Here is a 16,765-nt window from a genome sequence, read left to right as displayed (position 1 = left end):
TTCTGCAAAGCACACTATACAGAATATTCAAAACAATGCTTCACCAGAATTATATTAAGCGTCTAAGCTACTACAACAGGGAATGTGTATTACAGTGTCAAGATTTTCAACAAACAAAATTAAGTCATCTGACAAGTACAACTTACAAAACATATGATTAAATACCAACAAACATATAAAATGCATCAGCATCATGGTTTAGCAGTTCATTGGCTAATAATCTAAAACATTTTTTTGGTCCACAAACGTTTTTTTCAGCTTTAATTTGATTACTGAAAAAATGACAATCAGCATAACACAAATTCAGCTGTTTGCAAACATTCTTACTGTCAAATCCAACAAATACGTACCTATAGAAATCTATACTAAGAATAAATAATTGTGTCAAAAAAAAACTAAATATATTTTATTTTACTTTAAACCAACTGTAGGACACTGATCTTAAAGGTGACATATAAAGCGACTCGCTATTGCAAATATGTTTTACTCAACTACACCAAGAAAAATGTGACAACTGAAATAAATATAAAACCAATCATCTTGGAAATACATCACAAAGAAAAACATGATAGACAACTACAAAAAATATATAACCAGAAGACCTGACATAAATTAAACTCAAAAAACTCTAAATTCAATGACCAATAGGCAGCACTAAACAAGAACTAATCTCTCTAAAGTTACAAAAATCAATACAATGAAAAACAAACCGTAGAGAATCTTCATAGATCTTCCAAACCTAGTTGAAATTAATTTTTGTAGATTTTGTTGCATTTAATAAATGCATACAGTACTAAAAAGCAAAAAGACAAACAAATGTACACTCTAAGAATTCCCTGAACTAGTTCGTTTGTTTTAAAAAAAAAATTGTTACAGTTTGTTGTGTTTAAGAAATGCATATAACAGTTAAAGAAACAACAAATGCAAAGCAAGTGATGCTAACTTGATTCCATAGACTAATAAATAAATCATCCAACTCTGTGTAGAAATATCAACTTAATAACAAGTATTGGGGGGACAAAGCAATACCTAACAAATGATGTAGGCTACAAATATGCAAACCACTACTTCAACAACCTGTTTTCAGCATTACATCTACTCACAATGTTCTGGATACTGTCGGAACCATTATGCTACCAGCTTTATTTCGGTCTTTAACTTGCTACTACCTGCTCTAAACTGTTTTGCTGATGCACTCCCATAAAATAAAGCAGAACAATTTAAAGAATGTATTCGGTCCAGCAATGTCTTCCTATCCAGTGACTGAACACAAATGCTACTACTCTCAAATGTGTCGTGTTCTGTTCTGCACCTCTGAACAACACTAAATAAACCCTCACCACCATCACCCTCCTTTAGTTTTCCTGCACACTACACCAGATATATCTCAGTTTACATTTACTCATGTTTTGGCCACATGTATGTCCTCAACAACTAACACCATCTGCAGTCCTGGTGTTGTGTTATAAAACCAGGGACTGGATCACCCCAAAGTGTCAAGTAGCATAGCATTTTCCTCCATCTACATAATCAGAGAAGGCAACAATCTGAACACATTCATAATAACCGTTAAATGTGGTTTCTATTACTTCACTTGGGTTCTTCTACAAAAAAAATAAGACTCCATGGTCCTTCCCTCTCCAGTCAGTCCCATAATACCAATACCAATACATCTCTTTCCATAAACCATAGCACTACCATCAGAGAAAAATACAATCCATTCTAGAAAAAGCCTCTCCTTACATACCAAAATGGAAAGGAATCTACACAATAATAATTTTCTAAGCATAATTCGGGATTCTACCTGCATCAATTAATATATCCATTAGCTCCTCTTTACTTTATACTAACCATACTTTTGAGTAACCGCAAAGTCGATGAAATGGCTTGGAAAAGTTACATACACACACATTTTCAAACTCCAAGGAACCAGAGACGTGATGCAGTACAAAACATTACACACACAATTACACACACACACTAAACTTACTGCAGTTATGAGGAAACGATTACACTGTTATGACAATCAGACTTGCACTTATTTGAAGTTATTATAAATTCCATATATTTCGCATTCGATTAAAAAATGTTTTCAGGAGAGTAAATGAAACTACAGTATCTTTTGACACTTCATTTTTACAATGTACTTCTGTCCCATGATGTGGCTGCGAAAATCTGGACAGTTAAGAGGTATGCAAATGTGTCCGGACCTGACAACCTCTTTTCGGTCAATACACAAGCGAGAATGAAACTGTATTTTCTATTCTTCAATACAAGAAAAAGAAAAGCATTTTCACGCCACAAATTAATCCAACCAAGATGGGCAACTACTTGAACTCCCATCCTGTCAAAGCCCACTTAAGAAGTAGTGTACACTTTCAAAATATTTGCAGTGCTGGTCACAACCTGAAACAAAGGTGGGTTAAATCTGAAATCTATATATCGATATGCTTCAAATAAACAAGTACATGCTACCATCAAACGAAACGTGGCTTCGTGGCACCACAACTACAAACAAGCATGTCCCTAAACAACGTGCCAGACTGCCAAAGGAGAACATCATCATCAAAAGGGAAGTTTAGATGGGGCACCAGCTTGAAGTGCAAATTGTCAACACGATCAGAGGCATGTCCTTAAAAAACAGAGTTTCAACCTGACCGAAAACTGATACTCTGGGTAATATGACATTCTGGTTGTCAGTGTAAGTTCGGAGTGACATACTGAAGGAGTAAAAACTGATGTGACGCCAATACCTTTATAATGAAATGATAACATAAAACAGTAACACGTTGTCCCACAAATGCTGATTTTACTGGAGAATGAACACTGTTTTACTGTAAGTGACTAGTTACCCATCCCCCACAAAAATACTGTATCCATGTGTACAAACACACATCCATGCGGCGCACCCAAAGAAAACAACACAACACACACATGAATTTAAAACTAACGTACTTAAGTTAGCAACTACAACACATGTGCATACTGTTTTTAATGGATGCAACAAAGTGTTCAAAGTAGTGTGTGTTGACCACGACTCACTGTTTGGGGAGCTGCAAAGCTGGTGCACCTCGCCTCTGAAAGACCCCATCCACAAAAACACCATTCTTGCCGAGGCACTTCAGGTAGAAATGGGGATCCTTGAAGGTGACCTGCAAGTGTCGCCGTGAAATAAAACTTGAGTGTCCCATATTTACATCCACTGAGCCTTGGCTAGAATTTCGGCCTACTGTCACAGTGTGTTGCCTCATAATAAACTCGAAATCCCGGCCCTCCAGGCGAGCCAAGGCCGGGGTTGAAGGTGGGCCCTCATTCCCACCACAGGAACCCTGCAGGGGCAGTGGGGTAGTTAATATATGATTGGGGGAATGAACTGGACTACATGGTGCCGACCTAAGTGCAAGCAGGGCCCGAGCTCCGGTGTCATCTGCGAAATCGGTCATACTCTGGCTGGTTGCTCCGATTGTGAAAGGTGCGAGTCAGCAAGTAAAGTCTCTCTGAGAAAGGAGAAAGTCACAACACAGACGGGAGGGAGACGGCGCGAGCGAGGTAGGGGCGCGCGAAGCACAGAAAACGTGGCGCGGAGGCACCGTACCGGAGTGGAATTCCGGCACCACGAGTGCTGGGCAGCAGCTTGTATGTCCGCTGCTGTCGGCTCTTTCCCGGTGTCCCAGCTAACTTTCGGTCCTTTTGCCCAGGGGAAAGAAATGTCAAAGGCATACAATGTAGTACTACTGTTTACAGCAAAAGTTGTTGCTTGCTCTACTGCCCTTGTTTGAACATACAATACCACTGATTTCCCGCATGTGTCATCAGTGTAACCATAGAGGGCAACTACATCAGAGATCACTTATCTTAAACAACTTTGTCTGCCATATTTTAATGTGTATAAACAGCAGGATAGGTTTTGATAGCACCTTGCACTCCCACAGTATAAACAAATGACTTGTTTTCATGATTTATTGCTGCTAGTAGCAAGTGCTAATATAGTGTTTCATACACTCACTGTACATAAATGTTCCTGCATAAGCGTTTATACAGCACGTGCAATTAATTCACAATAATGTTATTATTTATCAACACATAAGGACAGCACATTTTTGAGTTTCTTGTTTCAGTATTGTGTTGATCCAAATGTCCCCCTTCAGTATGGACCGAAGCTACCTGGCAACACTCGAAGTGGCAGTGAATAAAATGCGTAAACAAATTGAAATGTCCAGGGAGCTACATGCGTATTCACCTAGTGTGTGCTGCACCTGAGTTACCCAACCTCTCATGCTTTTTGCAGGGCTGTTCTGATATAATAATATGAGTTGGGAGGGGTTAACCGTTATCGTAATACATTTACAAAGGAGAAAAAATAAAATGTTATAAATGTTATCTTGTCTTTAATACTGCAACCATTGCTGCTGCTGCATTTAAAAAGAAAAGTAATAGGCTGCGAAACAATACAAGCAAGTGCAAATGCGTTTTACACCTGTGGAGTTTTATATTGGTATAAATTAAATTATATATATATATATATATATATATATATATATATATATATATATTGTTTGCATACGTTGAGAGTGTGGTTTTCCTGCCCCCGCCCCCACATATCTATCTATATATAAAACGTATGTGTGTGTGTGTGTGTGTGTATATGTATATATATATATATATATATATATATATATATATAGATACATATATATATATATATATATATATATATATATACATATGTATATATACATATATATATATATATATATATATATATATATATATATATAGATATAGATATCTATCTATATATATATATATATATATATATATAGATACACACACATCTACATATATACGTATGTATATGTATATATGTTCCCGAATGTTACTCTTCAGTGCGGTGTTCAGAATAATCATGTTTTTCTCTTAGAAATATTCAATTTCATGCATTTGAAAATGTGGCAACCCTATCCACATCGCGCTTATCTCGAGCGGTACAAATCACAAACTACATAATGTTTTATTTGAAGGTTTGCGAACAATCTGTATTCATTCTGGCGAATTTTTAATTGCATGCATTTAGGAGTACCTCGTCACGAGGAACGTTCCTCATTTTGGGTCTGAACAATTTAATGTCCCTCGTAGTTCCACACTGAAAGGGTCTATCGCATATTTAGTGTTAGAATTTTTTTAACTGATATCAATGGTAAGTGCAGTTATTGGCGCTTATAAATTCAGTACAATAACTTTTAGTAAGTCTAAAGTAACACATTGTAACTCATGTCAGCATCTTAGATGAAGTTGTCAGTAGTCATTTGCCCCTTTGTTTCCAGGCTATGACATGTAGTAGCCCTCATTATGTAGATGGAAGGTCGAGAGCTGTGTGCATGATGTTGTTACTTTGGGGGAACTATATAAAATTGCTAAGGTTAAGAGTTTCACTTTAAAAAGCTGAGTTTTGTTGAAAAACATTTATAAAATGGGTGTTTATCTGTCAACAGTCTCTGATGTTGCAGAATGTCCCTGATTTTGCCTCTTACTTTTAATCTGTCCCTAGTAAAAAAAAAAAAAAAAAAAAAAAAGTTGATTTTTCTTGTAAATGATTAAGGATTAAAGTCAACCAATAATGTCAGGCAATGGAGTTTCATACTTATTGTTCAGAAAACAGCGGACACTGTTTCTACTTTTTAAGATAAGTTGAGTACTATTTTAAATGTCCCGGATTTTAGGTATTTTCCGTATTATTTTTGGCTTTGTCCAAAATTATTGAGCAAAAAAGTTGTGAAGTATGAATGGGTGTAGTTGAAAATGCTTTGGCATTGTTGGATAATATATCAGTTAAGTACATCTGAAGGAGGGAATCTGACAAAAAATTACACTTGTAACCCTAAAATTATAATTTGTGTGCAGATTTTTCTCTAATATAGCATACCTTTTTATTTTCACACAGAGACACTTGGAGTTTACAGCACATTTCCATGTAATGTTCTGCATTTTTTATTTGTTATCTTAGATGAAGCAATGACGTTAGTTGCATGCAGGGGTGTTATAACAGGTTAAACAGTTTTACTTAGAATCAATGTTTTGGAAAATGGAATCAGACATTTTTTTAGCTACAAAACACATTCTATCACTATGAGAATGCCTCCCCCAATCAAATCTGTGCAATTAAGAATATTGGAAACTCTGCTTTCACAAGGGTAACATTAATGTTAGTTTAGGTAATGTCTGTGGGTGCAGTTGTCATTTTGAGGCAACGTCTGTCTGAAGGGAATCAGTTTAATTTCTTGAAAATGTGCATAGTTTTGTTTATTTGATCTAAGTTAAAACATGAAGGGTGGGCTCTAAAAACTTTATTTATTTGTTTGAATGCTTTCATTGAAACAAATAGTCATGAAAATAGGTAAATAGGAGGTTACTAGGCTAATGGCCCTATTTACAAGCCTAGCCATGTTATACCCGTGTTCCCTAATTGACCTTGGTTATATGGTCATTATTCGCAGAGCAAGTCTATGATCAGCATTGACCGTCCCTGTCCATGAGGGATATAGGTGCTACCCCAGGAGTGAATTTATGGTTTCCATCCAATTGTCTTAGTTGTGCTTAAATAGGGTTATTAAGGAGCTCTACTTCACATAAAGTGGGAGTCTATTCCAGAGGAGCATCAATCTCTGGTCGATATATCTGTCTCTCCAGCATGTCCTGTTAATGTCACAGGCTAGGTTGAGATCCCTGGAGCGAGTGACTCTTGTCCCATTTCATTTGTGAATGTACAGCATTTCCATTAGGGCAGGGTCAGAGACTGCTCTGTAGGCTAGGCACAAGTTGCGTCTCAGTAGCCTGTAGGCTACAGAGTACGGTGACGGGCCTTTCAATCTTTCCATGTAGGTTATGTTTTGGATGCCCTGAATTTTCTTGATGAGAAATCCCTGTGGTCTCTCCAGCTGCTGCAGGTGTCTGGTGAGTTATATTTAAAAGGGAGCATTGTACTGTATTAATGGTCTGATGAGGGTTGAGTACAGAGGAGCTGTAACATCTCTAGTCTTGGATGTGATGCCCTTGAGATGCACAACGTAGAAGGCTTTCCTTACCACTGTGGACACATGGTGATTGAAGTTTAAATTGCTATCAACCTGTGTTCCCAAATCTCACACCACTGAGTTTGAGCTTAAGGGGTGTTGTCAATATTGTATTTTGCAGGGACTTCCTCTTTGCCAAAGGGGACAATAATAACTTTTTACGTTTAGTTTTAGTTTGTGGCTTTGACATCAATCATTTTTCTATGTTAGCCCCCTTTTTAATATGCTAACATCATTTAGGGACTCAATAATTGCACCCAGTTTGCAATCATCAGTGAAACTGGTAAACCACATCCATCTATTTTTAATGGACTTCCAAGGAATAGATTCCAAACAGTAGAGGGCCTAGCAGAGATCCTTGTGGTATGCCACTGGTAACTGCTCTACTGTTAGAGGTAGAATCCCCAACTCTGACAGTATGCATTCTGTTGGTGAGCCAGTTGGCTACCCATCTAGTGACGTATAGGGTAATCCCCATCTGGGAGAGTTTCTCAATGATACCTGAGAGGGGGATTGTGTCAAAAGCAATGGCTAAGTCAAAATAGGCAGCATGTACTGTTTTGCCTTCATCTAGGGCTTTGGTGACATTCTTGAAGAAGTTCACCAGATTCATTAAGCATGATCTACCCTTAGTGAAGCCAAACTGGGTTGGGTTAAGAGTTTGAAGGTAACCTATGTCCTTGTTGATAAGGTCCATAATGATTCTTTCCATGGCCTTGCAGATAAGGCTGGTTAGGCTTATGGGTCTATAGTTCCCAGGGTCGGTTGATGGACCTTCTTGGTGCAAGAAGATTACTGTTGCTGTTCTTCACTCTGCTGGAGCAAAGTCAGTGCTCAGGCTGAGATTAAAGAGGATGGCAAGTGGTAGGTCTTGCTTTAGATTGTTTAATAAGCAGCCTGGGATGTTATCTGGTCACATAGAGGCTGTTTTTGGCCTTGGAGAGTGTGGATATGACCTGCTGTTTGGCTATATTATGTAGAGGATGATGTCAGGTATGCTTGAGTATGGCTGGTGGGTACGGGGGGTGGTGGTGAAGTTTGCACCAAATCTGTCAGCTAGAAGGCTGACAATTTCTTCAGGTACAGTATGAGAGATACTGTCCACTGTAAGTTCAGCACATAGTTGGGCATTTGCTTTTAGATTTCAGATGTAGCTAAAGAATGCCTTATGATTATCCTTAGCTAGGAATGCTAATTTAGCTTCATAACTAGCTTTAGAGGACTTTACAAGATATCTGATTAGCTTGTTCAAGCAGTGGAGGGTATTCGTCTTCCGCTGAGTAATTTCCAGCTTGTTCTTAAACATCAGTTTCTTCATTTTGTTTTATAACCTATTTTTATTTGAGGTCCACCAGGGTGACCTGTTTTTTTGGCAGGACCTGATTTTGATGCGGTCAGGTGCAGCCAAGTCTGTACAGTTGTTTAGGTGGTTATACAGGTAATTTGTGTACTCCTTTGCAGAGGAGTCATTGTTGGCTGTGTTATCAGGGGGTTTGAAACCTTTTATATCATCACCTAGCTGTAGTTTGCTTTGGAGAAAATTTTCAGTTATTTTTGCTCCTGTGGGGCTGTCAGGTTAGATTTGTCTGTGACATGGATTTAAATGAAGATAAGAAGAAGCAACTGCATAAAAGATCAGGCTGCAAAACATTAGTATGCACTTGTAAGCTAAAACATGGAAATATACATTCAAAACAATTGTCATATATAATAGATAAAAACTGCAAGAAAAATTCAGCCAAGCTACCAAGCTGAAGTGTTCACTGTGTAATACCTTAAACCTCCCATAGTGTATCCCATTGGGATATATATGCAAATTGCCCCTTAGGACATACAAGTGTTTCAGCCATGCCGCATAGTTTCCGAAAGCCTATGACTTTGAACTTTTTATTTTTTTAAATCTTTATGGACCTAAAACCCTGCCTGGTGCCCATAAATATTAAGGTGCCTGCAAAATACCCCACTCAAAATCCGATCAAAGAGTAGAAGAAAACAATGTTTCTAAAGTTTAGCCAGACACTCCACTTATGCTATATTGATAGAGTCACAAAAGTCTGAAACAATCATGTTTACAGTTAATGGGGTTTGGTGTTATTGGCCTGAATGTTCCCATAAAGATTTAAAAAGTTAAAAAGTTAAAAGTCATGGGCATTCAGAAGCCATGTGGCTGAACCACTAGTATTTCCTTAAATAGTCATTTATATATTTCCCATGGGACTCATTACATTCCAAAATAATTGGTCCTAGTTACAACTTTCTTCCCCATCACAGCTCCAACATTTACCATCTACCTTAGGAACATTGTTTTGAACTCTGTTTGAGGTATAAAGATACTTATGCAAACATTTCCAAGCAAAAATCCTAAACCTTTTGGACTTTGTTACATACTTGGGAGCCATACATATGTCCTTCTATTGTTCCCTTGCAAATTGCTTATCCAAGCTCTCTTACCAATCTTTTTTAACCACTTCTACTAAATATATTTTTCTTAACAGCAGCTTCTGTTCTAAATTCAACTAAAAACTACCAGAACAGGTCTTTCATTTAGTATTCCTGTATCCCTTTCTCTTTGCCTGTACTCTGATACCAATCCCTGGTATGAAAAGCAGTCTCTGGGCTGCAGTCCAAATGTCTTCTTGTCTCATCCCATTCTGTTACCATTCCCTCTCTAGTTACTTACTTCCAATACCTTGGTTCCTTTGCCAGTTTTTGCCAGTAAATTCAAACCCCCCTCTCGCTTGTCCTTTAAACTCCTAATTGTAGTCATCCCTATTAGCAAAATCTCCTTTCTCCATTCTCGTGTTGGCTTAGTTCTTAGAATACTTTCTACTTCTGTATGAATATAATATTCTGTATGGTTGTTATTATTCTCCTTAAGGATTTGCATCCAAAATCCCACTCTCCATATGTCTTGAACTTCCCCGCTGCTATATTATCATTCCTTCCCATGTTGAATTATAACATTCTGCTTGTGTTATGTATATGAATCTTAATGTGTAGCTCTAAATATCTCTTCAAATCAGATACTCCCAAACCATCTTGTTCTATTGGATCATCTTATCCCATTTAACCCTTGACCTCTTCCACTCCCAGATACATTCCTTCAACTCTTTATATAATTATTGTCCACAACTTCTCCTATGGTTGATAAAAATATGCCTGACCTGTATATACAACTAAAGGGATTAAAGGCATTTTCAGTGCTTGTATCATACTATCCATATCCATAAACAAGAGTTCCAGTTTCTTATTTTTTTTTCTTATTTTTTGTTTAATTTCTTCCCACTTATTATTAGCTACTATAACAGAAGCCTTTTTAATCCGTACTCCTAAATATTTCATCTTATTGTGTCCCCATAAATATGGGTATTGCTGACCCACTTCATGTGTGGGTACTTAATTTATGGCTATAGCCTTTGTTTTATCTTCAATAATGTTATATCCCTAAGATTTGAAACTCTCTCAAAATGTTCCTCAGTACTTAGATGTCCTTTTCTGGAGTTATCAAGTCTTTTTAACAGGTAGATGGGAAAGTGGTAGTGTCTCATTTTTACTTTCATTATCCTGCATTTGTATCTTATTTTTTACTTGTGCATGATCTGAAATAGTTACTGGATATATGTCAAATCTTTCAATTAAATGCACACGTTCACATGAAATATAATTTCTATCTCATCTAGCTCAGTTATTATACCTTAGGGAAAAATATGTAAATTCTTCTCCAGGTTCTTACTACTGAATTCACGTCTTCTATACCAAACATGTTCATAACTTTCTTCAGAAATCTACCCTCTTTGCTATATTTTCCCTTCTAGGTCCCCCACATACATCCTCATTGTTGCAAATCAAGTTGCAGTCCCCACCTACAAATAATGTTCCCTGCTGAAAGCTGATAATTTCTTCCAAAATTTTCTTAATCTCCATAACAGCTGGTTTTGTTGGAATATAAATACATGCCAGCATAATCCTCATCCTTTGCCAGTAGCCCCTTACTAGCATAAATCTACCAATATTATATTTCCCATCTTCTTTTACTATTGGAGCTCCTCTAGCAATTTGTGTAATTACCCCTTTTTCCTTTGCCCCTGATATTCTGCTGAATATCCTTCCTTAAATCCTTTCTCAATCAACTTCACACGTTCATTTCTTCCTAAATGTGTCTCATGCACCATTGCTATTTATACTCTGCATTTCTTAATATAATTACTCTTCCCTTTTTTGTCTATATCTGTAAGACCATTTATGTTCCAAGATAATATGAATAGTGTAGCCATTTTGCTAAAAGGTTCTTGTTCCCACCAATTATAAGTGACAATATTTTGCATGTGTTTCTTACTTTGTGTTGCATGCACACACTAATGTTTGGCAATCTGATCTTTTATAGTTGTTTCTTGTCATCTTCATTTGAATCTATGTCACATTTTCAAGACTTTTTGTTTTAGCGAAAACATTCAAACAAAAACAACCTAAATACATTCTCAGAATACTCATATAACCTACAATTAGAGCAAACACATTAAATATGTATCTTCAAAAATGAAGTTTAACCCTACAGATAAGGAACAATTGTCCCAGATCAACAGCTACATCCAGATGCATGACATAACCTAACATTAAGAGTACTTATGCTAAAGCACATCTTACAGGTTGTCCTCCCACTTACATGGATTGGTGTCTGTTCTTTCCTTATCCCTATCCCCCTCCCAGTTTTGAAAATGAGTTTGTGTGCTTTCATAAAACATTAACCTTTAGACCTAAGAAAAAGTGCACTGACTATCTTTAAAAATTAAAGTATACACTGTTCTATTAAATGCATTGAAATATTAAGGCTGCTAGGAAAGCTGCTATCTCTTATTCACTTCCTATAATTTTGAATTTTATTTTTCACTGAACAGTGTGCCCTTATACCTTTAAATTTTGCATTTCCCTCAGCAAAGAATGCTCAAAACTCTGAAGACTATTTTTTTTGCACCTGCAGACAGCTCATCTCTATGGAAACATAGTCATCAATGGGAGGAAAAACAGCTAACAACTCTACATATGCATGAAGGAATCTTTTTCAGTTTTACTCAGCAAAGCAAAATGTACAACTGTTTTCAGCAGCAGACTTTTTGGCTCCTATTGAACATGTGCTAAAGGAGAAAACAATCTAAACTGTATTACAATCTAAAATTATTGCCTATGCAAGAAACTTACCACTTTTCATGGCTTTCATCATTTTGTCTTATTTTTCAAGCCCACTTGCTTACAAAAACATTTGTTTATAGATGAAGCCAATGGCATTAATCCAGGCATTCACCTTTGCAAAAATAAGATAAAAAATCTCAAATTTACATATAATATAATCGGTGCACTTTTATAACCCACCCCACCAAATCCAAGATCATAGCATATTAAGTTAAACTTGCTTTTGTCCAGCCTTTCTACTCTTACTGCATCATACAGCCTATATGTCTTCCAACACATTAATATCTTTATCACATACATGAAAAGACTCCCCCACCCCCCACATTTAAAATATCCTTGACTAAATACTACACAAAACTTCCTTACTATATAACATAGTGTTTGTATCATGAAATATTTTATACAAAAACTAATGAGTACATTTTTTACTTACAGTTACTTTTTTCCTTTTAGTGTCCTTTTAAACATTAATGACATAAATGGGGTATATGCTTTACAGTCCACCTACAAGTTTAACAAAGTCAACAAAAGTCCAGTCTTTCTTAACCACTTTTTTCTTTCAAAGCTGTATTTCACAAATGTGATTGATGCTTTATAGACCCCCCCATTTATTCACTCCCCATGTATTCACTAATTTCAGTGTTGCTGGTCTTCTTCCTTTCATCTCCATCTCCCAACTTCAGACTACGGTACAAGTCCAAGGTACTCCTCATTCTTCTAGTCAGCTCCTGTGCTTTTTTCTGTCTCTCAAGCACTTTCCTTTGGAATATTGGAAAACATTTCTTTGGCAAAGTCTCTCTGTGAGTTTTATTGTCAGAAGAATGAGAAGCAGAGTCTCCTTCTGTTTGATGGCTCACTTTTTGTTGGGTAAACTTTTATATTTCCTCCTTAGCCTTTTATGCATTGAAAATGTCCTTGATTATCCAGGAAAAAATATTCTGAAGAAAGCTGCATAAAGCAGCTTGAATTTCACACCTGCCTCTTGACATCCCCTGATTACTGGGATAAATTTGCTTCTCTCCTGCCTAGTGTACACTGAATAATTATTTTCAACAAACACTCTGCTTTTTCCAGTTTTTAATACGTTTCCCTTCTGCCACAGTTTTGTCAGGATCAACTCTTTCTGGTGGAAGGATTACATCTTTACTAATACAAATCTTGGCTGTTTTCTCATGGCCACGTTTGGAGCATACACACAATGTGCCCTTTCAGTTAAAAATCCTGCTTTGGAATACCAGTCCAGCTGCTTATTTGTGCTTTCATAAAATTAATACAGCCTGTTCATTCCAGTTTCTCTGCTACACAAAAAAAATCTCATGTTTTCTTTGTGCTGTCTGTCTTCTAACTCTACCATTTTGAAACATCTGATCTTGTGAAGTCTCATACTCAGCCAGCCTTTTCTTTAATTTCAACCTCTGATTTTTGCAGTTTTATTAGTTCACCTGAGTAGCTAGTTAATATTTCTTCTATTGTTTACCAGCCTTTTGTTATCTGAGTTGATACACTCCTTCAACATTTTATTTATTTTAATCACGTCTGAATACATTTGATTTGTTTTTCCTCTAAAATACTGGAAGCCATTTCTTGTACCAGAGCTGAAGCTTGAACTGTTTGTTGCTGAACAGCTGTAGGATTCTTTCCAGTCTGTGTTTTCTGTTTACCTTTTCCAGCTGATTTTTTTTCAGGTTCTCTAAATTTCTTCTTTCCTGGCATCCAGACATTGTACTTACTAGCCAGCAACTGAATTTTACTCAAGCTGACAGAATCACTAGCTCTTATTTCTCAGTTTGTTTTTTTTTACACTGGGAGAGGTAAAATTAAGCTGTTGAGTATTGTGCTGCCATCTTGGAAATAAGTTATGAAATCTCACCATCCTCCTCTCCACTATACATTGATCTTCACACCATGCCATGTCTGAACTCACCTTTGCTTTAGAATTTCTAAGCTCAAAACTATCCACAGTTCAGGATATACTGTACTCCCTTACAAAAAGAAGGCTTACATCACAATGTTGTTCATGGCTTCAGTGGGTATTTAATAAAAAAAATAGAACCAGAGTTCCCATCTGGAAGAACTGGAAATTGAACCCTGAAAAGATGGAACCACACCAAACTTTTCTGAGTCTAAGGAAAGAAACAAGGATTGCAATCAGTACAACACCCTGTACCTTAGACAGAAACAGGAAGCAAACTGGTCTAGACCCAATCTGTTTTAGAAAGAAATAAAACACTTAATATGGACATTAAATATCTTTTCAGTTACCAAAAATGAACCAATAACATTGAACCACTCCACCTTTGCTAATGATTATGAACACTTTTTGAAGTTCACTATAACAGACATAACTAAAGCCTTTCCAACAGTTAACTCCCCCACAAATGAAAAACAAGAACCTTCATCCCCTGATCTATGCCCTGTGTAAAAGACCTAATCCCTACTTATCAATCTCAACAGTTCAGAATTCAAATCCAGAAAACTTCATCTCACTTTCCTATGGCACGGAGCTTACTCGTATACCTAACCTTTCTCAATCCTCAGGCACTGTTCAATCAGCATTCAAGTAAGCAGTTATAATCCTTCTACCCAAAGTCTCTTATACTAATGGGCTGAAGGCTTGTAAACCTATTTATATCCTGTGTCCTATTGTCAAAATGTTTGAAAAACTTTTATACAAGCAACTACTTAAGCATATTGACAGCTATGGCCTATCATGTGATACACTGCATGACTTTTGCAATCTCTTCCGTACCTTTACTGTCTTAGTAATGTCCACTAATACCATTTACTGCAGCCTGAATGAGGGACTTATTACTGCAAGTCTCTTTGTTGAAATAGCAAGGACTTTTCAAACAGTCAACCATACCTTTTTTCTCAATAAACTCCAAGACTCAACTTTGGCATTATTGCTTTTTGTTGGTTTCACAACCATCTTAAAGGCAGACCTTTTCCATAACAATATCCCATCTTCTACCGCTGGTATACTTAATATGTGTACACCACAAGGGTATATTCAAGGTCCTCTTCTCTTCTCATTCTTTAATAATGATCTTCCACTAAAATTACCAAAAATGACATTATTAATGTGCGCAGATGATATGCTGGTCCTGCAATCCAATACAAGCTACACTGACCTGCAAGCCAAGTTACAGGACAATTTCACTCAGGTTATGCATCTGGTCCACACAAACTGCTAATTAACCCTAAGAAAACTAATGCTATAGTCTTTGCCTCAGCCAAAAATATTACCCACTATCCATCATACTCTCTCAAAAGGTCTTAATGGAAACAGGATACCTAGTGTTACTGAACAGAGTTACCAATGCATCGCACTTGACCCTACAATTCCTTTGCCTCAAACAGAAATCTTGCAACTAATAAAATCCTTGTTCAATTAAAACTATGTTACAAGATCAGTTACCTCCTTTCACCTGCTGCTCACAGGTGCATTTCTAAATATGTTTTAATAACATAACTAGAATATGGCTTTCCTTTTCTCATTTTGCATTCAGCCTTAAATATTCATAGAATACAGACCGCTGAGAGTAAAATCTGCAGATTCATTCTGTTAACACCCCCCGATGCACCACTGTGGTTTTCTAAAAAAATTCCGTTTGACTTTCAGTGCCTCAATGGGCCACTTTTCTTCTAAGTACTCAAATTATAAGGTTCTAAAACCCAGTAACTGCACCCTTAGGAGTGAAATTACCTGCACAAGACAACTATTATGAACTCAGAAGTTCACAGTACAAGAATTTCTCGCTAGTAGTCCCTTCATTTAAAACTGCTCTAGGTGAGAGACCCTTCTCTAGACTGGAACCTACTACCTGGAACTGTGTGCCTACTGACATAAAAAATCTTGAAGCCATTAAAAGCGTCACCGTCACATATGCACTTAAAGTGCACTTCTTAACAGAATTTACATATAACTGCTACCATGACAATGGTTACATAACTTACCATCCCATATCATGTTTAATAGAATACATTTAAGAAACTGTTCTCAGCCTTATAATGTGGCATTTTATGAGTGTATGTTTCATATGTATATAGAAATGTATGTTAATGTATTATATGTATGATTGCACTCTGTTCCATATCTTGTTTTGCATTTTATGTATATATTTTTTCTTTGTTTTTCTCTCAGTGCACTGTGACAGGGTCCTTTAATCTTACCTTTTCTGCACTGAATCTTATCATTAAGTTCTGAATTTTGATATGCACTCTTTTTGTATAATATTGTTGATTAGGAAGACCATAATTTATTCTCTGCTCTTTCAGCTCTGGTCATGGCTGAAAGTGGTCATTAGACTAGTCCACTTATCCAGTAAACAAATAGTAAATAAATAATAATTTTTCACTGCCCAAGGAGAGGGCCATCTCCCTTCACTCTTCCCATTCCTTTACTAGTTCCTCCAGTGCTGTGGCCACTAATCAAACTCCAGCAGTGTAGATTGCAGTCAGGACTCCATCCATCTGCCCTACAGAGCCAGCCTCTAGCTCACACATTA

The 16,765-nt window shown here is 36.8% G+C and overlaps 1 protein-coding gene across 3 annotated transcripts in view; it reads right to left on the bottom strand.

Moving 5' to 3' along the window:
• FOXK1 (forkhead box K1) overlaps positions 1 to 3,731 on the bottom strand; it is a 1,462,137-nt gene extending 1,458,406 nt beyond the window's left edge. The window contains exon 1 of one of the 3 annotated variants that reach the window (XM_044089495.1): positions 3,043 to 3,731. In XM_044089495.1, the coding sequence (XP_043945430.1) occupies positions 3,043 to 3,443 (401 nt within the window). In that variant the 5' untranslated portion in view covers positions 3,444 to 3,731. The remainder of the gene's footprint in view (positions 1 to 3,042) is intronic. The other 2 variants (XM_044089496.1, XM_044089494.1) reach the window with 2 other exon arrangements.
• Positions 3,732 to 16,765: the final 13,034 nt, after the last annotated feature.

This window comes from Protopterus annectens, chromosome 12.part0, assembly GCF_019279795.1.
Source record: "Protopterus annectens isolate FY-2018-M chromosome 12.part0, PAN1.0, whole genome shotgun sequence".
NCBI classification, from domain to species: Eukaryota; Metazoa; Chordata; order Ceratodontiformes; family Protopteridae; genus Protopterus; species Protopterus annectens.
This window is presented reverse-complemented; position numbering and strand designations above follow the sequence as displayed.